Genomic DNA, 24,775 nt, shown 5'->3' with positions numbered 1-24,775 from the left:
TTACCTGATGAATGATCTAATAAACTAATGGGTTATCTACTGTATAATGCGACAAATATGTGTAATAAATATATATATATATATATATAAATAATTGTTAATATGTAATACATATGTGAGTATGAAAAATATATATGAATAAATAAATATATATATATATATATATATATTGTAAAATTGTAGTGAGGATGTAATGAACAATAGAATATGGATATAAGTGAGGATACGGACAAAAAATCAACTGTCCATAATAAGGAAGGGTTTAATACTAATGTGGTCATTAAGACCAGGTTTAGTCGTGGCATCACATAATATTTGCCATTTGCTTTCTAAAAGTGCTAAATGGCATTTCCAGTTACCTGCTGTAGAAGTGTGATCTATAATGTCAATAATATTGAAAAGAAAGGAATGTTCAATGCCTTTGTCTAGAATATGTCTACTTAAAGCATTGTTGGAGTCCTGTTTCCTTATTTTGTATGTATGCTCATATATTCTAGTCTTGAATTTCCTTTCAGTCTTTCCAATATAGTAAGCATCACATGCTACACAGGTAGCAATGTAAACTATTCTAGATGTGTTGCAATTCCCCCCCTTACTGTATAAACTGTTGGCAGTGATGTTTTTCAACTTTACAACTTTGGTTTCATTGATAAACTTGCATTGCTTACAAGTACCACATTTCTTAGTGTATTTGGTTCCTACGGCCTCTCTATTGTAATCCTTTCTCCTTTCCAACATCTTTTTAATATTAAGAGAAGTTTTATAAACAAATTTAGGTGCTTGTCCAACAATGTTGCAAATATCATCTGAAGTTTTGAAAGGATTCCAATGTTTCAACAAAATCTCTTTCAAAACATCAACATAAGGACTATACGTGAGTACACAAATACAACCTCCTTGTTCTTTTTTCTTCTCTTTTAAAGTAAAAGGTCTTCCTAATAAAGGAGGGTATTTATTACCCCATTCTTTCATAACATGTCTCTGAATAGGTTTAATCAAATCATCAGGGTACCCCCTATTGGAAAACATATTGTGTATATTGTTTAACTCACTTTCCATAGTCTCTCTATTGGATGACATTCGGGCGGCACGTATACACTGACCCTTAAAAACATTTTTAAAAATATGTGGTGGATGACAACTATCATAAAATAAATAATCATTCGAGAATGTCTTTTTCCTAAAAATCTTGGACTGAAATTCAGTTTCAGTGGAATAAACATATGTATCTAAGTACGCAATACCTTCAGACTCCACATTATATGTGAATTTAAGGAAGTCAGTCGTATTATTCAAATACTCAATAAATTCCTGTATCAATTGGACCAGTCCGTTCCAAAGGACAAATAAATCATCCAAGTACCTAGTATAGTATATTATATACTTGTAATATACACTAGGGAATATAAACAATGATTCCCATTCTAACATCACCAAGTTTGCAAAGACTGGGGCACATGAAGCCCCCATGGCTACCCCTCTGCTCTGCCTAAACAGTTCCCCCTGAAATTGAAGGTAATTGTGGTCAAGGACCAAACCCATCATGTCAACTATTAAGTTAATTCTCTCAAAACTTAAACCTGAAAATCTCTTTAAACTATTAAAAAAATAGTCCAACCCTTTCTCCTAAGGAATACTGGAGAAAAGGTCAACAACATCAATTGTTATGAAGGTCAACCCTTTTTGCCAAATCATGGGGGTCAATTTACTCAAAAAATTCCAAGAATCCTTAGTGAGATGTTCAACATTGTTATACACATGTTTAGTCCATCTGTCTATTGTAACCCCTAAATTGTAAGTTTTTGACTTGGAACCTGAAATTATTGGTCTAAAAGGGGGTTTATTAATATTTTTGTGTATTTTAGGTATCCCTATAATCGACGCAATCTTAGGGAATTCTACTCTGACAAATTCATAGATCTCATTTGTAATCCTATTATCATTTTTGCACGTTCCTTGGTTAAAACATAAACTTATGTAATAATGCAATGTAATATAATCAAAAAACAGTAGTTTGCAAGCAAATACACCATAAAAGAATACCCCAATCAGGTTGTATGAGGAGGTGTTTGTCATAAGGCCTGTCCCAAGAGGGGATGGTGGGAGGGAAACCTGGACTGCAGCTGTATTAGCACTCGAACATCTACATTTATGGTAGGTACAAAACTGTACTATGTTCATCGTGCATACAGCTGCAGTCATAACAGATGGGTAGAATCCCAAAGCTAAAAAGGGGTGGCAGGCACTAAGTGGAACTAGGAGGAGCAAGGATGCCCTGCAAGACTGCTGTGGCAAAGCCCGCTCTAGATTTAGAGTAAAGTGGAAGGTGATGGTGCTTGGAGAAAGTGTGCACAGAACTCCAAGTGGCTGCTTCCAAAATGTCCTTGGTAGGAGCCCCCCTCCTGAGGAAAGCTGCAGAGGTAGCTGTGGCCCTTGTGGAGTGAGATCTGATGCTTGTAGGCACAGTTTTTCCATGAAATGAGTAACAAAAGCGTATGCAGTGGGCTATCCATTTTGAGATTGTCTGTTTGGAGATAGCCTTTCCTTGAGCACCTGTAGCATAGGACACAAAGAGTTGCTCTGATTTTCTGAATGGCTTTGTCCTGTCCAAATAATAACGAAGTTGTCTGTGAATGTCCAAGGAATGTAGTAGTCTTTCCCTTTGTTTTGTGGGTTAGGATAAAAGGTAGGTAAGTGGATAGTCTGATTCAAGGCTACACTGGATACTACCTTTGGCATAAAGGAAGGGTTGGTTCGTAAGGAAACTCTGTCCTGATGGAAAATGATGAAAGGTTGCACAGCCATGAGGGCCTGTAGTTCCGAAACCCTGCGTGCTGAGGTGATAGCCAGAAGGAAGGCTGTTTTCCATGACAAATATTGCAGTTCTGTTGAAGCAGCTGGCTCAAATGGAGGCAGGGTCAGTTTTTCTAAAATGAAGTTGAGGTCCCAAGCAGGTACTGGTGGTTTCCTTGGGGGGGTTTATATTCTTAGCCACTCTGAGGAACTGTCTTAAGAGAGGATGAGAGAATAAAGGAGGATCAGTGTTGTATTGTGCAGAAATGGCTGAAGCATGGATCTTGATGGAGGAGAAGGAAAGTCCACTGTTTAACATCTCAGCTAGGTACTGTAATATTTGATGTAAATTTAGTACCCAAGGATTCTGGCCCTTTTCTGATTCCAGGCACAAAACCGTTTCCATTTGGTGGAGTAGGCTTTTCTAGTAGAAGGTCTTCTGGCCTCCAAGATGACATCCTGCACCTCCTTGGAGAGAAGGGTCTGTTGGGAAATCAAGGAATCCTCCATGCGGCTAGATTGAGGGTTTTCAGCTGACTGTGAAGAGTTTTGAAGTTGTGCTGGGACAACAGAAGAGGCACTAGAGGCAGGATCCATGGTGGGGAATGCGTCAGGCTCTTCAGGAGTGGATACCAGTGTTGTCTTGGCCAGTCTAGAGCAATGAGAATCATGTTTGGCCTCTCTGCTCTGGCTTTTAATAGAACTTTGGGCAGCAGAGGAAGAGGTGGAAAGGCATAGACTGTCAATGTTGTCCAACTGAAAGAAAGTGCATCCACTTTCCAGGCCTGTGGATGATAGGTCCTTGAGCAAAATTTTTTCAGTTGGTAATTTCTGTGGGTAGCAAAGAGATCTATGTCTGGCTGTCCCCGTGCCTGAATTATCTTTGCGAAAACTTGAGGATGCAACTTCCATTCGTGTGGATCTGTCATATTTCTGCTTAGGTTGTCTGCCAGCGTGTTTTCCTTCCCTGGCAGGAATTGTGCTTGAAGTTGGATTTGCAATTCCAGAGCCGTGTTCCAAAGGGACATGGCTAGTCTGCACAGGGGGTATGAATGAGTTCCTCCCTGTTTGTTTATGTACCACATCACTGTGGTGTTGTCTGTCCTTATCAATAGCTGGCCTGGATGCAGTAGGTCTTTGAAGGCCATAATAGCATTTTGTACTGCTAGCATTTCCTTTTGGTTGATGTGTAGGTGCTTCTCTTTTTGGGACCATTTGCCCTGAATGCACTGATCTGTCATGTGCGCCCCCCAGGCGTAGTCCAAGGCGTCTCTTGTGATGATTTGATTTGCTTGAGGCATGCAGAAGGGGAGACCTATGTTTCTTTGGCATGCTTGAGCCCACCACAGAAATTCCTTTTGAAGACATGGAATGAGTGGTATAATTGTTTCCAAACTGTGGCTGTGTTGAGACCATAAGTTTTTTAGGTACCATTGAAGTTTCCTCATATGCAGCTTTGCACATGGGATCAGCAGGATGCAAGATGCCATGAATCCCAGAGCCTGCAGGACTTTCCTTGCAGTCAGCCTGGTGAAGGTTGCCATTTTGCTGAAGTATTGAGATAGTTGCCCTTGCTTCTCTGGCGTGAGGTAGGCCATCTGGGTGTTTGTATTCAAGCTGGCACCCAGGAAAATTATTGTTTGAGAGGGTATTAGTTTTGATTTCTTTTTGTTGACTGTGTATCCCAGAAAGTTCAACAATTTTATTACAAATGCCAGGTGTTTCAGAAGTATGTGCTTGCTGTCCGCTTGGATCAGGCAGTCGTCCAGATATGGGTATATTTGTATCCCTTGAAGTCTGCAGAAGGCAATTACTGATGCCAGGCATTTCGTAAACACTCTGGGCGCAGTAGATAAGCCAAAGGGCAATGCAGAGAATTGATAATGGGTTGAACCTGCATGAAATCTGAGGTATCTTCTGCAATCTTGTCTGATAGGGACATGCAGGTATGCCTCCTTGAGGTCCAATGTTACCAGCCAAGACTCCTTGCCCAGCATGGGAAGAAGCTGCTGTAATGTGAGCATCTTGAATTTTGGTACGAGTAAATATGTGTTTAGGATGGATAGGTCCAAAATAGGTCTCCAATCTTTGTCCTTCCTTGGTACCAGGAATAGTCTGGAATAAAAACCTTGACCCTGTTCTTTTGCAGGTACCTCTTGAATAGCTTTCATGTCCATGAGAGCTGAAATTTGTTTTTGTGCCTCTGCCCTTTGATTTTGTGGCAGGTTTGGCATGCCTTTCATTTTTGGAAGGGTGTGAAAGTGGAATCTGTAGCCTCTGTCTATAATGTCCAGGATCCATTTGTCTTTTGTGACAATATGCCAATTTTTTGAAAATAATGTCAGTTTTCTGCCTAAAGGTGCTGCCATTAAAGCTTTGCTTGGCATGCAAAGGGGAAAGTCATTGTGTCTGCTTTCTGAATGACTGTGATCTATCTTCTCCACCTCTTGGTGTAGGTGCTTGCCATTGTCTGGCTCTAAATGATCCTTGAGATTGCCCTCTACCCCTCGGGTGCCTGTATCTGCCTCTTTGAGGTCTGTCCGTGGCTGGACAGGACCAATTTTTTGAAGGCCAGTTTCTGCTGAAACGTGGAGGTTGTACCTGTAGGAAATCTTTCACTGTTTGCATTGATCTTGCCTTTTCCTCCATTTTCTTTAGTACCTCCTCAGCTTTAACACCAAACAATACATCTTTTTGAAGGGGTGCATCTAGTAATTTAGCTTTGACATGATCTGGTAAGGTTTGCTCTTTGAGCCAAGCATGTCTACGTATGACAGACCCTGTAACAGCAGCTCTACATGAGGCCTCTAAAGCATCAAAACCACAGTGCAAGGTATGTTTACCCACTTGCTCTGCACTATGCAACAAATCCTGCAACTCCTTTAAATCTGGTTGCTCAGGTTGTGTCATTTTGCTTTTCAACTGAGATAACAAAAACTGTTGATACTTTAACATATGGAACTGACAGTTTAATGCCCTCATGTTTAAAGTGGCCGAGGTGTATACCTTTTTCCCCCACCTTTCTAAAGCTCTGGAATCTCTCTCTGAAGGTAATGGGTTTTTGGCAGTAGAGGCCTTAATTCCCTTGGGACCCTGTGAAATAGTTTCTGGGTCAGCAGCATGGCTTTTGTATAGGAATTGGTGTGAATCAGGAACCCGGTAATACCTGTCAGGTTTAACAGGAGCTGGAGGTAAATAATCTGGGTTGAGGCTGGCTTCTGTGTACACATCATCTAATATATCCAAGACAGGAGGGATAGCCAGAGGCCTGTGCTGGGGAAGCAAGAGAAAATCCCTGAGCCTTTTCTTGGAATCTGAGTAATCTTGGCCTTCCCAGTGAAAGTGTTCCCTCAAGGTATGTAAGGTTTCCCCAAAAGAATAGTCCTCGGGGGGAAGGAGACCGAGGGAATGGACTCCTCAGCATCAGAGTCTTCAAAAGGGGAATATGAATATTTCTGGTCCTCAGAATGTTCTGAGGTAATAGAGGCTTGATCTGAGGAAGGATAGTCTTCCTCCAATCTGGGCCTTTTGTCCGAGGGGAGTTGAGAACCCCTGATAAGAGTAATCAAATCCTCAGCCATTTTGAGCATCTGTTTTTTAGGCATGGGGCCTTGAGAGGGGCTCTGTGGACCTTGTCTTTTAGTTTTTATGGCTGCTTTAGATTTTGTGAAAGCCTTAATGGAAAAGGAGGAAGGCCTGAAGACACCTTGAGAGGTGGCAGGCCTGTCTAAACTCTGAGTTTCCCGGCCAAGAGTGGCGTCGGTATCTGTAGTCGGAGTGGGGGCCGAGGGGCCTGTGACTTCGGGCACAGAAGATACCGCTAAAGAAGCGTCATCGGTACTCAGGGGCTGCAGAGGCGCCTCACTGAGAACCGGAGCACCGGTAGTCGGCTTTAGCATGGTGTCGGTAGAAGCCGCGGACCTCGTATGTCGGTCCTTATCTTTGCGTCTTTTACTCAAAACTGGAGTCGGAGTATCCGACGACATAATGTAATTAAACTTTTTACCAAAATAGTGTTGGGCGAACTCCGCCCGAAGCTTAATAGTGCATTTGTTGAATCTAGCACAAAAACGGCAGGCCGAGATGTCGTGGTCTGGACCTAAGCAAGGAATACAGAAAGAATGGAAATCCTTATGCGGTATTTGCTTCCCACATGAAATGGAATTATTAACTTTGTCTGACATCGGTCTGAGGCAAGAAAAGTTTCCCCAACGGGGTACTTAGCTTTCAAGAAGACTTCGGCTGAAATATTTTCGTAAATCTCAGGAGCTGGCCGACCGGCACTTGTGAAATGCTTCTGCTTCGGGCACCGCGCGGCATGAAAGACTGAAGAAGATGGCGTCGGCTGGTTCTTTTATACCCCTGCCACACTGACGTCAGGGAAGAAGCGACGACAACCGACGCCGGACCTAGACTTTGGAATTCGGCTGACCGAGGACCCGCCTGACGGCAGGATAACCCATCTGTTATGACTGCAGCTCTATGCATGATGAACATCAATCTAAATAAATCTCAGTACCAGTAACATGATGTACATAAGATGCACAAGACAAAATATACTTGCAAGCAGAGCACAAACCACATTTGAATGTACCCTCACGCTGCGAGTACATTTGAATTTTACAATTTGAATGTCTGTAACACAATTATTTTAAGGAACGATTATTTCTAAAGCTAAATCTAGGTTGGATGTCAATAATCTTCCTAATATGTGGATCAGCCAACAAAAATCGACTAATGTTTCCTGAAAATATCACATACAATATTGACATCATTTGAAAATGTAAGAACAGGTCAGTTCCTAACTGTATCAGCTGTTCTTACTGCAGAGGACTGACCCTCCTCTGTGCTCCTGGAAAAATAGTGTCTCCCCCTTCCATCCCTAGTTCTTAACACTTCATCAATACACAAATCTATTTCTCTAACACTATAGCCCCTGTCCAGAAACTCAGTTTTTGGTCTAGAAAAAACTGTATGAAGTTCAGTGTTATCATCATGAAGTCTCATAGCTCCAAAAAATTGTCCTCTCAACACATTCCTACCAATACAGGCAGGATACATACTTGATCTATGTAACAAAGTGTTCCTTTTAACTTCTTTTCTATACATCCTCGTACCCAAGAGACTTAATTCTTTCTTGTTAACTTAGTTTTGCTGGACATCTTAGATGTAAACCTTAAAAAATTGGTGGTTCCATGTAGCATCCAAACAAAAATCAATCAATTCTTCCTCTGTACCCCCCAAAATCATAAATATACCATCCACGAAACATTTGTAAAAGTAGATGAGACGTACATCCTACCTATATTAGCAGGAAAGTGTTGATTCCTGAAAAGGGATCTTTGAAGGGTCAAAAAATGTATGCCTACTGCAGACAGGGTCTTTCCATCTTTTTCACACCTGGAGTGCGTGTCCTTCACTTTTTGCCAAACAACGAACTGCTGCCAAAGGGTGCAATGATGATTAAAGACTTGAAGGACTCCGCAAAAATCATACAAGTGCATCCAGGCATGCCTCCTGACTGATGGAAATGCCTGAACCCCAGCCATTGAGGCACTTTCAGCTGTGTGCGAGGTAAGCCGCATGGACAAATTTGCTATAAATTGAAAGGTAGCCAAATGTGAGGCCAAGGAAGGCTAAGTTTCAGCAGTACTGGTCTCTGAAGGGGATTTTGAAAGTTCCTTGATCAAGTCCCTTTGTAGTCTCTTGAAGTGTGACAAGTAACTCAGTGACCTAAGGGCAAGAGTCACTGAAGTATACACATGCTTCCCATATTTGTCCAATGTCTCAAGAGGAACTCTGTTCAGCTAGTTCCTTCTTTGTGGCTGCTGCCATGAACATAGCATCTATGAGGACCCCCTACTCCAAAACTCCTTCCTTACAGGTGGGGCGAGAATCCGATCTGATCTCTTGGGGATTGACTTGACTGAGTCGGGCTCCTTCCATACCTGCCTAGAGATCAAGTCGATGAGCTCATCAGCGGCTGGAGTTACCCAGCAGGTAGATAGGCCAGCTCCACAAGCCTCCAGAAATACTGATTCCTCTGGTGAAGGGATGTTGGAGAATCAACCACCTCTCTGCTTAAGGATTTCAAGGATGTCTCCAAATGAGATGTCTTCAGGAGGTGATCTTGGGGACTCCATCAAAATTAGTATCCTCAGTGAGTGATTCCTGAGGGGAGTCCAAGTGCCTCCTCCTGCACTTCCTCTTCCTAGGACTTCCTCAGTGGGATGCTCTGGTGAAGTATCGGAAGAAATCATAACACCCTGCTGGATTGACTGGAGACTGAGCCGGCTGTCCCTGTAACATAGAATAATGGGGCTCAAGACACACTGACATCTGGGATCCAGATGGAAGATCTGAAGGGGGAAGGGACCATCCATCTTGCCGGAGCAGAAAACACTCTCGACTACCTCGAAGGCAGATTGCTCCAGAGAGGAGGAAGACAATGGATCTGAGAAGCCAGGCTTCTGGCCCAGTGTCGTTTTCTACCCCAAAAGCAATCTTCCCAAGGCAGAAGTCGGAGCCAAGCTGTCCAATGCAGAGGCTACGAGGGGCAGTTAAACAATGCTAGCTGAACAACTGTTACATTTAGAAAAGGGGATTGTAACTACTGCCTTTCCTTTTACATAGGAAAGAATGTATGAACACTTGTATGGTGTGAAAAAAAAGCAATTATAACAACGCCCTATTTAGGCATTCTTTAACATGCGCTGGTTTCAAAAAATGTATTTTTGGCATACTGGAAATAATGCCGCATGACACCAGAGGGAGTGCCTGGGAAAGTAGACTTCAGTTTCAGTACAAAGAACTCCTCTGGCAACTTAAATGGTTATCTATTACAAACTCAAAGTTACGGAACTTCAAATATCACATGGTCGACACCATATGATCGAAGTTCCGTAACTTTGAAAATAAAAAAAAAAAAACTTGAACAAATAAAACTTACCCTGATGGGTTAAAGCAGGGGGGCAAGCCACCCTGCACCCCCCCAAACCCCCCGCTACTTAAATATACCAACTCCAAGATCACACTTGAAAGGAATATGGTGCGGAAAAGGAGGATTTCCCTTTCCTACACTGTAGCGAGATCTCGGAGTTGGTATATTTAAGTAGCGGGGGTGTGGAGGGTGCAGGGGGCTTACCCTTTAGTTTTTTTTTTAGGACCATTCGATTTTTTAATAGCTCGATCATAAAGGACGACCTTTAGTGATTCGAACTTTTAAAAATTCGGTGTTCCAATACAGACCCACTTAAACTAGATGTTACTACAAAACCAGGTTTAAATTATCTTGTTTCTATTAATTCTGTGCTTAAGTTGAGGTCTGCAAAGTTATGATTGCATGTTACTTTTTATTTTTTTGTTATGGTTTAGTTCACTGACTTAACTTTGAAAATGTTAGCACACACTTAAATCTACTGACCAAGTTTTCACTCTATGTTGCTACTTTTTATTGTGACAGGTTACTGATTGATTTAATTTAATTGATCCAATCTTGTAATTAGTTTTCTATTGACTGTTCTAATTAAGTTGGAATGGTACCTTAGAATCTTTAGTTCTGATGAAGTCCCAGTGAAGGCCGAAAGCACTTAAAATCAAGTTTATTGCAGCACAAAAGTTAGCATATTATTGCTTTGTGCTTGGGTCAACGTGGAGTTCATTTTTACTAGTCGATGTTTGTATCCTACGTTGAGCACAACTGTTTTTGGGTTATTTCAATGACCGTCCCCAAAAGCACAATATCTTGCCCCTTACATAAGGATCCCATATAGAAATGTAGAAAAAAATCCAGAAAAAACAGACTTTGTATACAGGTTTTTCACATAAGCATTACCAGACATGACAATCAACAACAAAGCATTGCCTAGTATAAAATAATTTCATGGGAAAACACATTTGTCTACAGGAAGACAAAATAATATACATTTTCCTCAGAAAATTATGTAGTGACAGCTTTTCCCCCAGATGGATACTTATCTGTGCAGCCTAGAAGGATCACTACCTGACACTCAATTCCAAGAAGCCTGAAGGGGGAGTGCACTTCAGTCACAAGAAAGCTCTGAAGCTTTTTGTGCACTAACCACTGCTTGTGTGGGTTTCTCTTAGAGCCCCACAGTGGTTAGAGTGCTTTGAAATTTGGTGGTCATATCCTTGGAAAGATGCAGCCCATACAGTTTAGTATACTGTAGCAGTTATCTAAATGCTGATCAGCATTTGCATAATCCTGTGCAATACTTCTTTTCAAGAGGGGGAACCCCCAAACCACCATGCAAGCATTATTCTATGCATCTTATTTAATAAATCAACATTGCCATTGTTCCTTAGTAAACAAATAATTCTTGCTTCCCCCATGCAGCACAAATGAGTTATTCACAGCTGTTTAACAAGTTGTTTGGACTCTTTCCATTTGCCAGTAAATTTGTTGTATGATTTTTGTCCAACTGCTGCATTGGCAATCTGTGATGTCCATTTATTCCCTATAGAGAGACAGGTGATCATGGAGACTGCCATGTGTATAACAGACAAACACACACATGCACGCAAACACACGCAAGCGCATACACACAAACACACACACAAAAACACACGCACACAAACAAACACACGCACACAAACAAACACACGCACACAAATGCACACATGAACACAAACGCACGCACACAAACACACGCAAACACACGCACGCAAACACACGCACGCAAACACACACGCACGCAAGCACACACAAACACACACGCACACACAAACACACACACGCGCACACGCATGCACACACACACACACACACACACACACACACACATGCACGCAAACACACGCAAGCGCATGCACACACACACACGCACACAAACACACGCACACAAACACACACGCACACAAATGCACACATGAACACAAACGCACGCACACAAACACACACGCACACGCAAACACACGCACGTAAACACACACGCACGCAAGCACACACAAACACACACGCACGCGCACACACACACACACACACACACACACACACACACACACACACACACACACACACACACACACACACACAGAGTGTATGCGCATACATACAAGCCAAGGAACATAGTCAGTCCCTAGGACTCAGACAGCAGTAGCGGTTACTCTGCCTGTTAACTGTACAGAGCAATCTTAAAAGGCTACGGTTATTAAAGAAGGGTTACTGTATTTCAGGTTTCTTGTGACAATGCCTTGTATATTTAGTCAATGTACATTATTCAGGCATAGAAATTAATGCCTACACTACACAGACATACCCAAGGTACAAACCACTCCTTTGTTCCTGCAGTCTCTGGTAGGAAATAGTGAAAACATTAAGCTGCATCTCTGACAGTACCACTTTTATGGGATTAATCTGCAGATACTGGGACCACAGAATTCCCTCAGTAGAAATAAAAAGTCATGTCTTACCATAACGTTCCATCGGTGTTGGAGATCTTTGTTCATTCATTACAGATAGGACCTCGGTTCCGTCCTCAGAACCGATATGGCCGTTTCCCAGCTAGTGCATGCCAAAAACCCTCAGCTAAGACCTACCCATAATGCCCCTCTTCTAGTCACTTCAGACAGAGTTCGCCCACCCTAAATAAAAGGTGTAGCAACAGAAAAAATAGTAGGAGGCAATGTCTGAGCAAATACTCTAACCAGGAGTTCCTAAAGCCCACTAAGAGTCCAGGCAGGGGGAAGGAAGGGGGGGGGGGAGTAATAAATGAACAAAGATCTACAACATAGATGGAACATTATGGTAAGACATGACTTCTTTATCTGAAGTAAATCTTTGTTCATTCATTACAGATATGACAGAGTCCCCAGCTACTCGAGTCCTGGGTGGCCCTAAGGAAGGATATTCCTGAGCACCACAGAGCCAAAAGATGCTCTTCCCCTGGAGGCCAAATCCAATTTGTAATGAGATATAAAGGTATGAGGTCTTGCCCAAGTGGCTGCTGCGCATACATCATCCACAGAGGCTCTGGAATGAAAAGCTACAGAAGTAGCCATAGATCTGGTAGAATGAGCCTTTATTCTGGAAGCTTATTCTGTTGGTAGATAAAGGTAATGACGTTTCTAAGCCAAGAGGATAAAGTCACTTTGGAATCAGGTTTATCCAATCTGGGTCCTGCAAAGGCCACAAACAACTGATCTGTTTTCCTGAAAGATTTAGTCCTGTCCAAATAACAACGAAGCTGCAGATGCACATCAAGGGTGTGCAAAAGGTACTCCCCTCTAGTAGAATGCCGAGGGAAGAAAACTGGCAGGTCAATAGATTGGTTAATGGAAAAAACAGAATTTACCTTGGGCAAGAAAGAAGGGTCAGTATGAAGGGACACCCTATCCATGTGAAAGATCAAGTAAGGACTCTTGACACTCAAGGCCTGCAGCTCAGATACTCTTCTCGTTGAGGTAAGTGCTACTAGAAGTATGGTTTTCCATGACAAAAATTTCAAATCATATGAATCAAAGGGCTCGAAGGGAGAACCTGAGAGAGACTGAAGCACTATAGTCAAGTCCCAGGGTCCTAAGGGAGGCTTGACCGGAGGTTTAACATGTAATACTCCCTTCAAAAAGGTCTTACATAGGTGGTGTGACAACTGGAGAATTATCAAGACCATTATGAAAACTGGCAATAGCTGCTAACTGTACAGTGATTGTTGAAGCTGAGGCTCCTGCATGTTAAAAGAGTAGTCGGTTATTGTAGGATCTTTTGAATAGGCATAGAGAAAGGGTCTAAGTTCTGGTCTTTGGCCAGAATAGAGAACCTAGTCCATTTACTAGAATAACCCTTTCTAGTGGAAGGTTTGTGTGAGGCCAGAAGAATTTCGCGAACAGGAGATGGGATGTCAGGCAGCCTGGCAATCACTGGAAGTGAAGGAACCAAGTTGTGAGCTTGAGACTGTGCAGGTTCAGATGAATCAGTCCCGGATGATGAGATAACAGGTCCTGGGAATGATCCAGGATCCACGGGCTGTGAATCAGATGAGGCTATAGAAATGGGAACCAGACTTGACGTGGCCAGTAGGGGGCAATGAGGATCACTTTGCTTCTTAACCTCTGAGCTTTCTGGAGAAATTTCGGGATGAGGGGAAACAGGGGAAAGGCATACAGAAGACCCGGGGGCCAATCGTGCATTAAGAGCGTTCCTCGGTGGTTGCCCCTGAGTGGGAATCAGGGCAAAATAGCTTCTGCATTTGTAGTTTAGAGGGGAAGCAAACAGGTCGCAACAAGGCTTGCCCCAGCACTGGAAGATCCAATCTGCTATTACAGGGTTGAAGGACCACTCGTGAGTCATCAGGATCTTCCTGCTCAGATTGTCCGCAATAAGGTTGGAACTCCCGGGAATGTGCATTGCTATAAGAAAGTGGTTGGAAGTTATCGCCCAGTGCCAAATCCTCATGGCTTCCCGACACAGGGGGTAAGACCTGGTTACACCTTGCTTGTTGATATACCAGACGACTGACATGTTGTCTGACTGAACTGCAATGGTCCCCGAGGGTAAGGATGCATGGAATGGTTGTAATGCTAAGAGAACTTGCCCTAGGTTCCAAGACATTTATGTGTAAGTTGGCCTCCATGGGGGACCAGGTGCTTTGGACAGTCTTTCCCTGAAAATGCCCCCTCCACCCTAACAGTGAAGCGTCCATGGTCACCGTGGCCATGGGCTGGGGAAGACAGAACGGTCTACAAAATAGATTCATTTGTGGCTTCATCCACCACAGCATTTCTTCCTTGCAACGGTTTTGTAAGGTGTATCATGTGGTTGAGTGGATGAGTTAGCAACGAACACTGTGTGGAAAGGAGCCACTGCAGGATTCTCATGTGCAGTCTCGCCAGTGGTACTAATATAATGGCAGCTGCCATGGAGCCCAAGAGTTGCAGTACAAGACGTGCTGGTACATAGGTCTAAGGAAGAAGGTCTTGGATTTGGTGTCTTATTTTCAAAAGCCTGTGGGGGGGGGGGGGGAAGCTTGACAGGATGTTGTGTCGAAGAATGCTCCAATAAATTCCAGTGTCTTCACTGGGGAGATTTGTCTTTGTTGATAGTAATCACCAAACAGAGAGCAAGAGCTTGAGTGTAAGAGAGGCTGCGGACTAGGAGATTTCTGGTCGGAGCGGTAAGGAGCCAATCGTCTAGCTAGGGAAACACCTGGAATCCTTGTAGTCGAAGATGAGCTACCACAACTTCCATGCATTTGGTGAACACTCAGGGGGGGCTGTCGAGAGACCGAATGGCAGTGCCCTGAACTGGTAGTGACTGGCTCCCAGCCGGAAGCGGAGAAACCCCCGGTAGCGGTGATCCATCTTTATGCAGTAGTACGCATCCTGGAGGTCTACAGAGCACATCCAATTGTCCCCTCCCTAGGAAGGAAGAATGGACTGTACTGTGACCATCCGGAATTTTTGAGGTTTGAAAAATTTGTTCAAAAGGCTGAGATCCAGGATTGGTCTCCAGTCCCCTGTCTTTTTTGGCACTAAAAAAAACCTCGAGTAAAACCCAGATCCTGTATGGTCTGGTGGGACTGGTTGGATGACTCTTTCTTAGCAGCTTTTCTATTTCTAAGGCTGATAGTTCCCTCTGATCGGCTGGTACATCAGGGATTCGTTTGACGAGTCTAGGAGTTAAATCGAATGGTATTTGGTAACCTCTGAATACTATTCTCTGCACCCAAACATCGGTAATAATAAGATGCTAGGCTGGTAGATGCAGAGAAAAACAACCCCCGACTGCTTCCAGAGGAAAGCAATCGGGCCGCTGCTCAGGAGCGCTGGTAGGGTCTGCCAGAGAAAATCTCTAGCGCCCTGGTTACGTGGATCCCCCCACCCCGAAAGAGGCATCTTCCATAAGAGTTGCCCCTCTGCCCCGGGGGGAGAATGTTCACCACGAGTGTCACGAAAGGATCCTTGGGATTTCTTGAACCACATCTTTTCTCCCTTCTGGTTCCTGGAGTAGGATCTCTGGGGGTTGGAAAAGCATATGCCCACAACAGACAAGGTCTTTCTGTCTTTCTCACTACGTGCAAGTGCGTCTCGTACCTTGGGTCCAAAAAGTACAGATTCGTCGACAGCTGCATTGACTAAGGAATATTTAAAGGGGTCTGCAAAGTCACACAACCGCATCCAAGCATTATGTCTCATGACAACACCAGATGCGGCAGCTCGAACTGCCCTCTCAGTGGTGTGAGATATCAAATGCATCAAGGAGTTTGAGATGGATTCAAGGGTAGCTAGCTGTGAGGCGACAGTATCGCACAACTCATCGGGCAGTACCCCCACCAAAGAGGAAGACATTTCATAAATTAGGTCTCTATGGAGGCGAGTAAAGTGTGTCAGATAGTTCAGCGACCGAATGGCGAAGGTCGCTGAAGCATAGGTCCGCTTCCCTAGTCTGTCCATGGTCCAGGACTCCCTGTTTGGAGGATGGACAGTGGAACTATCTTCTTCCAGTTCCCTCTTGGTGGCCGCCGCCACGACCATAGAATAAACTGTCAACTGCTTGTACCAGTGGGGTTGGTCTTCAGGTGTAGATAAAATTTTGTCTGACCTCCGGGGGACAGATTCTACGTTGTCCGGGGCCTTCCAGGCGCGCTGCACAATTAATTTAACAAGGTCATCTACCGGTGGGGTCACCCAGGAAGCAGATGGCCAGGCACAAAAGGCCTGCAGGAATACTGATTCCTCAGAAGGGTTAGAGGGCTTCCTGTCCCCCCGCTGCTTGAGGATTTCGAGAATGTCTCCGAATGAAACGTTGTTTGGGGGAGACCATGGGGACCCTTACCCCTCATCACAATCAGTGTCTTCTGTGACAGATTACTCCGGGGAATCAAGGTGCTTCCTCTTGCAGCATTTCTTCCGGGGTGGCTCTCCAGTGGGATCTTCTGAGGACGACTCCGGAGAAGGGGTTCCCTTCAAAGGGGGTTCTTGTGACTCCCATGCATGGGGCCCCAAAATAGCAGGTTGGGAGAGGTGCATGCTAGTTGGGGGTTCTGATACTGATGTCATTGGTGCTGACTCAGAGCCTTCGGAATGAAGGACCCTCTCCATCACCTGTACAGCAGGCCCATTTGAGGAGGGATGGGAGCCCGGAACTGGAGTCACACCCCACTTCGAACAGCCCACCTTCAGTTAAGGAGTTCTGACAGAGCTGGAAGCCATCGGAACCATGGACATAGATGGTGCCAGCGAGAAAATAGGCACCGGACTAGGTACCAAGGTATGGACGGTCCAAGCACCGCTTTGAGAAAACATTGGCTCCACTGGAGCCGATACAGCAAGGGTGGTTGGTGCCAGCAGGGGAAAACACTGCTGTCGGTGCAGAGACAGTATGTACCGAAGTGGACATCGGTACCAAGATCAGGGGTGGATGCTGGAGGAGGATAAACAGGGGAAGATGTGGTAAAAGATTCTGAGCCAGGAGGGACGGAAGGTCTAGCTGGAATGGGCAATCTCCTAGCTGCAAGAAGCTGGTCCACAACCCGCACCAGGTCTAGTTCAGAAAAACTCCTAGTGGATCTAAAGGAGGCTGCTGAAGGGGAATCAGGTCTTTCTAGAAAGGGGCTAAACTTCTGCCCCAAAAAAGGGTCATAAGTTGGAAAATATCTTTTCCTTGGCAGGTATTCGAGTTTTGGAGATGATGGAGCTGAAGAAACTGATGGCACTGTGGCCAGGGATGGTGCCGGTGCATGTACAGTCATCGGAGCCGATGTGGGATCCAGGGACGGCACCAAAATCAGTGGTGCCGAAGTTGGAACCAAAATAGGAGTGAATATCATGGTCGGCACCGAGGGAGAGGACACAGAGCCTGGTGCCGAAGAAGTCTGTGCCGAGAGCGCTGGTGAAGCACGGAGCCGACTCGGTTCCATAACGGATGGAGATGCAGGAACCGAGTGACTCCATTTTTCCTTATGTTTTTTGGTCTTTGGAGGGGGTAAGACCTCCGACCCAGATAGAGCCTCCGAAAAAGGTGTCTTGAGTAAACCTTTTAAAATAAGTTTATTTTTGCATTCTGCTAGTGTCCAATTACTAAAACTAGCACAAGTGTCACAGTCAGCTTTAATATGATCCACGCCCAAACAGTAGACAAAACGAACATGTGTATCCAAGTTAGCCATCTTAAGTCCACACTTGTCACACTGTTTAAATCCCAACTTAGCTTTGTCTGACATGGTAAGGCAACAAGGCTATCCTATAAAAAAATTAAGGGAAAAAATATCAGTGATGTTATTTTAAAAAAAAATACCACTAGTAAAAAGGAAAGGCCTGTCAAAGACAGGAGAGAGGGACAGTAACAATAAAGGTAAAAAATTAAATTACCAAGGAAAAGGGTAGGAAATAGGCTTAGGTTATAGGTGACAGTGAGAGAAGGCTAACTTGACTAAAAATTAAATAATTTTGAAGAGAAACGGTCTTAAAATTAACAATTTTCTACTTAGCTTTGAGAAAGATGGCTAACACGTCTGACTATGAACGCGGCAACGAGATCTGGAGTAACTAGGAGAGGGACATTATGGGTAGGTCATAGCTGAGAGTTTTTGGCTTGCGCAAGCTGGGAAATGGCTGTATCGGTTCCGACGACAGAACAGAGATCCTATCTGTAATGAATGAACAAAGATTTACAACATCAGATATGTACTTTCTTGGTAAAGTTTCTTCCCATACTGGGGATGCACAGAATGCAGCATCTTTCACCCTGCCCCACAGAGTCGATTAAATGTAAACAACAAAACTTAAAATTGGTGCCTACTGTCTCCATTAAAGGTCCACTCCTAGGAATGACTCGCTCCAGTATTCCCCTCGGAGTGTCCACTGCCACCTTGGGGGCTCAAATTCTCTCATTCCCAGCTAAGTTTTCTGTGGCACAGAATGAAGGGGAAATATTTATCATTTTTTTGCCTCTAAGCCTGTTTGAGCTCTGTGCTTGCTGATCACCAAGCCTCTTCCCTTTACTACGTTCCTCATTTATTACCCACAAGTAACCAGCTGCTGCACACCACAGTGGTCTGTGTGTGTGTGTGTGTGTGGGGGGGGGGGTGACTCTCACTCTACAATGCGAGTTAACATTGCAATATGCAGTCCTTTAGTGACTGGCACAGGAAAAAGCCACAATGAGAAAAGCCTTTGCTATCTCCCTGATCTACCTGTTTCTGCAGCAATGTGAGGTGTGAAAATCCCACACTGCCACTCCTCGACTTCAACAAGCTTCTGTGCATGGTCAATCAGCAGCTACCGACTGTGCAGCTCTCTGGGTACACAAATCTCAGCATGTACTGATGCATGCTAATTCACTTGTCTTCACTGGGCATCAGCTATGCAGTGGGGTCAGGCCGTATTCCCTCCCCTCCTCCCAGGACTGGTGAAATGGCATTGGCCACTCACTCACTCACTCCCACCCTCCCCAGCTAGCTTGTCCTACTGCCTGAAATACTAATCTGGTTGTCTGGGTCACAGTTGGGGCTTTATCCTGCTGTGCTGTTCAGCCAGACTATTCTTCCAATTTTACTTCCTTGCTTTTTATTACGATGTGCAGTAATATCAGCATTAAGGCTTGCCATTCCTCCACCAAATGTACACACACATTCCTCAAACTGAAGTCACAGGAAGTCCATCCACTACTAGTATCCCTGTGGTTACAGTCCACCACCACACTACTCCCTCAAAGGCTTTGCAGGAGGGTACACTTAGTTCCTCCACTTCCAGTCTCTGCAAATTTGGCTCACCAGTATCACATGCAAAAATACTACATAACTGCTGCCAACTACAGGTTAGCCCAAATTTACTGATTTGTTAACCAAGTGAACTGGTGACCTTTTTAGCCATTAATTGGGTTACAATGGTAAAGGCCAAATGGCTATCTGAAGTAGCCACAAAGCCAGAATATTTTGGGAAAAGAAAAAAGCAAAAGTACTTGGAAAAAAAAAGACAGACTCTGGGAGAACATGTAAATCCACACAGATGGTGACCAGAGATCTGGAATGAAACCAGACAACGGAGAGTAACCTTAACCACTGAGCAATCATGCAATCGAAATACGCTATTCAGACTTTAGTCTCTCACTTTTTTTCTCCTCCCAATGATCCACTTGAGTTTGTAGAGAGTTTACATTCAATGTATTCAACAAAATATACAAAGGTTTACAAAAATCAAGAATTATTTAGTAGCTAGCCACGCAAGAACATTAAATGAAGGTGATAGTGACTTTGGGACACCAGGATCCCATGTACAAAATGGGAGATGTTGATGCAGAGTAATAGTATGCCATTTTCACAAACAGACTTACAAGATCTGGTCTGTAGTATCTGTGTACAACTTCAGCTCCTGCAAACATGGATAATATACTTGCACTCAGCATCTTCAGGTACCGTGGCCAAGATACGCCTGCAGGCATGGTTTTTGGGGTTATATAAACAATACCACCTAAAAAATAATCCATTAACAATAATTAAATGGAAAAGTAATGCAAATTTACAGTCTTAACAGTAAAAAATATAAACACAAAAGAAGTCCTAACCAGCAGGCATATCTGCAGACCTAGGATTAAGACCCTGTGGCCACAATCAAATTTGCACCTACTCTTACATACTAGGCCAAAAACTTATGCAAGTCCATAATGTAGCTACTAAATTTAAAATTGGTACTTCTAGATGTACCTAATTTTGTGAGTGCACTAATGCCAAATGATGCCAATATATTCCCTTGGGCATAAAATATACCCAAGAACAGAAAGTGAATATGCAACTGTATTTTTTAAATATAAAAAAATACTACTAATTCGGCTTGTTCTGTTAAAAGTGTCAACCCCCCCCACGCACTCACACAAACCTCTTGTGATAATTAACAGTGAATACACATATTTTTCCAGGGCTGGACTTGCAAGTGATTTGAGAAGTAATGTTACAGGCTTTGTGTGTGTCCACATTTCCTTAAGATGTAAAACAAGTAACTGAAGAATCAATGTACTACTACTGGTAGAACAAAACTGCTATAAAATCCTGTCAAATGCAAGAAGCTTATTTGTCCATTAAAGTTACTTAAGATATAGTGCTGTATAATCTGAATATGAGACACAAATATGCTGACTTCTTTCTCTCTTGTGGAAAAAGGAAGAAACTAAGACAGACACACAGGTGGGAGGCCTGTTGAGAGAGAAAAAATGTTTGTCCTCTGAAGAATGGGCTTAAAGTCAAGAGTCAGGAAGAACTTCTATGATGGCTGCACATCGATTAACAGCTTAATTTCAGCTCTCCCAGTATAAAAACAAACTCAGAAAACAGTCAGTGAATTTGTCTTTTTGGTAAATTTCAGTTACTGGCTAATAAGTATACTACCTGGATGGCGGCAAAGAAAAAATCTATAGAACTTGAAAGAAAATCAACAAGAAAGCTGTGGAGAAAACACTGTTTGGGAAGAATCCTCACAGTTGTTCATCAAAAAAACATTCAAGCTTCAACTTTGGTGCAAGACATTTTTTCCTCTAGATTACTGGAAGTCTTACATCATACGTGCTCAGAGCTGATTAAAATAAATGAAACACTGAAGTTGTGTATCAACTCAAACAACAAAAGGCTAAAAAAAAAAATGGAAGAAATTTTAAACAGATATTCAGATGAGCTGATAAAGCTGAAAAAAAATCAGAGGTGGAAATGAGAAGGCTAGCAGAGTATGAGATCGCTCAAGACAGACCATGTAGGGAAAGAGATTTTCGGCTGTACCAGAGAAGCTGGAAGAACAGACTGTATTAATTTTACGGAAGAACAAATAAGCAACTGGACTGGTACTCCAAAGCGGGAGTTATTTTTTAAAGGGCATATTGTATGTACGTATGCTCCAAACCTGGCCATGAGAAAGTAGCCAAGACCTCTAATAGTAAAGATGAAATCCTGCCAGCAGAAAGAGTTGATTCTGATAAAACTGTGGCAGAAGGACAAAATACTAAAAGTTGGAGACAATAATGTTTGTGAAAAATGATCACTCACTGTACACCAGGCAAAAGAGTAAATGTATTCCAGCAAGAGAATGTTGAGAATTAAGTGTGAGACTGAAAATGCTTTATCCAGTTACCTTCAGAATATTTTATCCGGGTGGGTCAAAGTCATTTCTGATGCAGAACATGTTAAGTAGGAAATAGAAAAGTTTGTCCAACAAAAGGTGAGCTATCAAACAGAAGGGGGATTCTGCTTCTTATTCTTCTGATAATAAAGCTCATAGAGGGACCATGGCAGTGAAAACTTTTCCAGTGTTCCAAAGGAAAATACTTGAAAGGGATAAAAGAAAAGCACAGGAGTTGACTAGAAGAACCAGAAGTACGGTGGAAATGAACCAGACACTGGAGCTGGGAAATGGAGAGCAACAAGAAGAAAACCAGCAACTCAGACACTAATGAATAAATGTCAGATTACAAAGCATCAATCACATTTTTGAAATATGGCAGAACATAAAAACCTATAAATACTGGAATTGTTGACTTTGCTAAATTTGTGTGGGACTCCACAAGCATATGCCCTACATCATGTCATTAATGGTTTGAAGAACATTAAGGAGAGGGAAACAGGAAGGAAAGAGGTAACTGTAAAACAGTTTTGTTCTTAAAGAGTATTCTTATAAAACACGACATACACTGCATGTTACACAGTAAAGCTTTTTTCAGTTGTTTGCATGTCTCCTTCTTTCTTTCTTGTTCATTTTTAGGAAATGTAGGTACTACAATGTAAAAAGAGAAGAAATCATGGACAAAAGTACAATACAAGTAAAACTGATATGTTCTTTTCTTACTTTTGCATAGGACAGTGACTGGATTATGGCCCTTGGCTTGATCTAACAAGGTTTTAAGTGGAAGCAAGTAAATAAAACATTGAATGTAATGAAAAGTTTAAGAAATAAATATTCACAGTGCAACATGAGAAACTTGTAACTGAAGGCAACTGTGTTTGTGGTTCTCATGTTTCTATGACGGCAAGTTGATAAGGCAATAAAATCAAAATACTTTTTTCTTTCAATGACTAAAGGAGATCTTCTGAAAGCATTCAAGTTGTTTTTAAATTCAAACAGGAATAAAGGTTAGACAAAAACAGCCAGCACTTAGTGTAAGTAAAAGCATAACTTACACCATGCATGTTAGCACGAATGCTGTGTCTTTTGGCTTTTCCCAGTTAGGGGTTTCCACAGCGGAACTCCAGTCCGCTAATGATTGGCAGTAAATTTTTATGTGCCGAGTTGCCAGCCCTGACGCACAACCTTCAACGAAGGTATGCCCATTCACGCATGTCTCCACACAGAAGACGCTCTAGCTGAGAATCGAACAGGACAACGTCTTACTGTGAGGCGACAACGCTACCGCAGCACCACCACTGCAGTATACATGTTAGCACGAATAACCTTCATTATAGGTAAAGGCAACCCTGTGAGTGCAGCACTCAGTCTGGGACAAATAATCATATTATGATGGTCACACATTTGAAATTTTACATAGTTTTGTGTGTTTGTATTAAATGAACAGGTTATGGAGTGTGTGTTTTTTTCTTTGCTTGATGGTTCATTAAAACAAAGTCTTATAAGATGTGACATATGTCCAAATGAATATAAGAAACAAATGTATAAAAGATCAACCTGCCAAACAGTGTGTGCATGTAACAAAAGCTTAAACTACACATTAAAAAAAGTTCTACATAACAGGTGGGAATAACTTATAATTGCAACACTTTCCATATTATCTATGAAGGTAAATGGTCTCGCATGTGTATCTAAAAAGTAATGAGACATATTAAAAAAAATAAAATGCAGTGTACAAATTGCTACAGGAGATACATTTGGAAAGAACTGAGCATGTAAACTTGATTCAGGATGGTTATTCAGTGAATATACAAAACAAAGAAAAAGGGGAGTACTTATGACTACCTAGAGAAGCTCCAATAGTGATAGACAAAAGATAATGGGAGAATTATAACAGTTGTAGTAGTAGTAGTAGTAGTAGTAGTAGTACTAGTAGTAGTAAGGGACTACTGGCAAAGGAGGAGGAGGAGGATTAAACTGCTACAAGGAGGTTTACGAAAATTCTGGGGAAAAATTATCATCTTTCAGCAAGGAATATTACTTCTAGATGGGAACTGGAATTTGATTTGCAACAGTGAGGATGTAGCGGGGGGGCTTAGAAGGGAAAATATAACAAATTATGGCAGATTTTTGCAGAAATTTATGAAAATATTTGTTCTGGAAGCTGTGAATTCCAAAGCAGGAACTCTGAGAATTTACATATTTTCTCCAGAAGGTACAAAAACTAAGCTACGCTAGATATAAATTCTACTTCACATGAACATGTGCATTTAATTGAAAGTTTTGATAAACATCCAATAACTATTTCAGATCATGTGACAATAACAAATAGAAACGCAGGATAATGAAATAAAAATGAGACAGTGGTGTTTCCCCACCAATCTGTTAAACAGAGAGGAATTTAAGGAATGGGTAGTGGAAATTACTCCAGCGTTATTAGAGAAGACAGAAATTTCTTAAGAAAATATATAGCTACGCACTGGGATAAAATAAAAGTGGAGTTTTAAAAACAGGGTAGAAATATGACTATGTAGTAAGAATTACTTAGTGAGACTGACAAAGGTTAAAGAATTGCAGAATAAGGAGATCTCACAGAAGAAGAAGAGGTGCAACTGCACACTGCTAAAGAGAAAATAAGGACTATCTGGGCAATATGCACAAGTTTAGAAACTGTTTATGTCTATAATGGATAAAATAATGGCAAAAGTGATGCCAAAATTGATAGATATGATCAATGTAGTTTTCTGGAGGGGAGACAAATATTTTGACAACATTAAAGAACAATGATGATCCAGAGGAAAGCAGAACATAAGAAAATACCACTGCCATTGGTAGTTTGTGATGCAAAAAAAGCATTCAACAGATTAAGGTGAGATTTTATATGTAGGGCAATGGAAGTATTTACGTTCTCTGACAAAATGTT

General features: G+C 42.4%; 1 protein-coding gene across 3 annotated transcripts in view; it reads right to left on the bottom strand.

Moving 5' to 3' along the window:
- Positions 1-24,775, bottom strand: part of CCHR11.PART0H12orf73 (chromosome chr11.part0 C12orf73 homolog) — a 126,540-nt gene that overhangs the window by 40,239 nt on the left and 61,526 nt on the right. For all 3 annotated transcript variants that reach the window (XM_044087845.1, XM_044087844.1, XM_044087842.1), the window contains exon 2: positions 20,084-20,220. In XM_044087845.1, coding sequence (XP_043943780.1) covers positions 20,084-20,191 — 108 coding nt within the window. In that variant the 5' untranslated portion in view covers positions 20,192-20,220. The remainder of the gene's footprint in view (positions 1-20,083; positions 20,221-24,775) is intronic.

The sequence above is a fragment of the Protopterus annectens genome, chromosome 11.part0 (genome assembly GCF_019279795.1).
Source record: "Protopterus annectens isolate FY-2018-M chromosome 11.part0, PAN1.0, whole genome shotgun sequence".
Lineage (NCBI taxonomy): Eukaryota > Metazoa > Chordata > Ceratodontiformes > Protopteridae > Protopterus > Protopterus annectens.
This window is presented reverse-complemented; position numbering and strand designations above follow the sequence as displayed.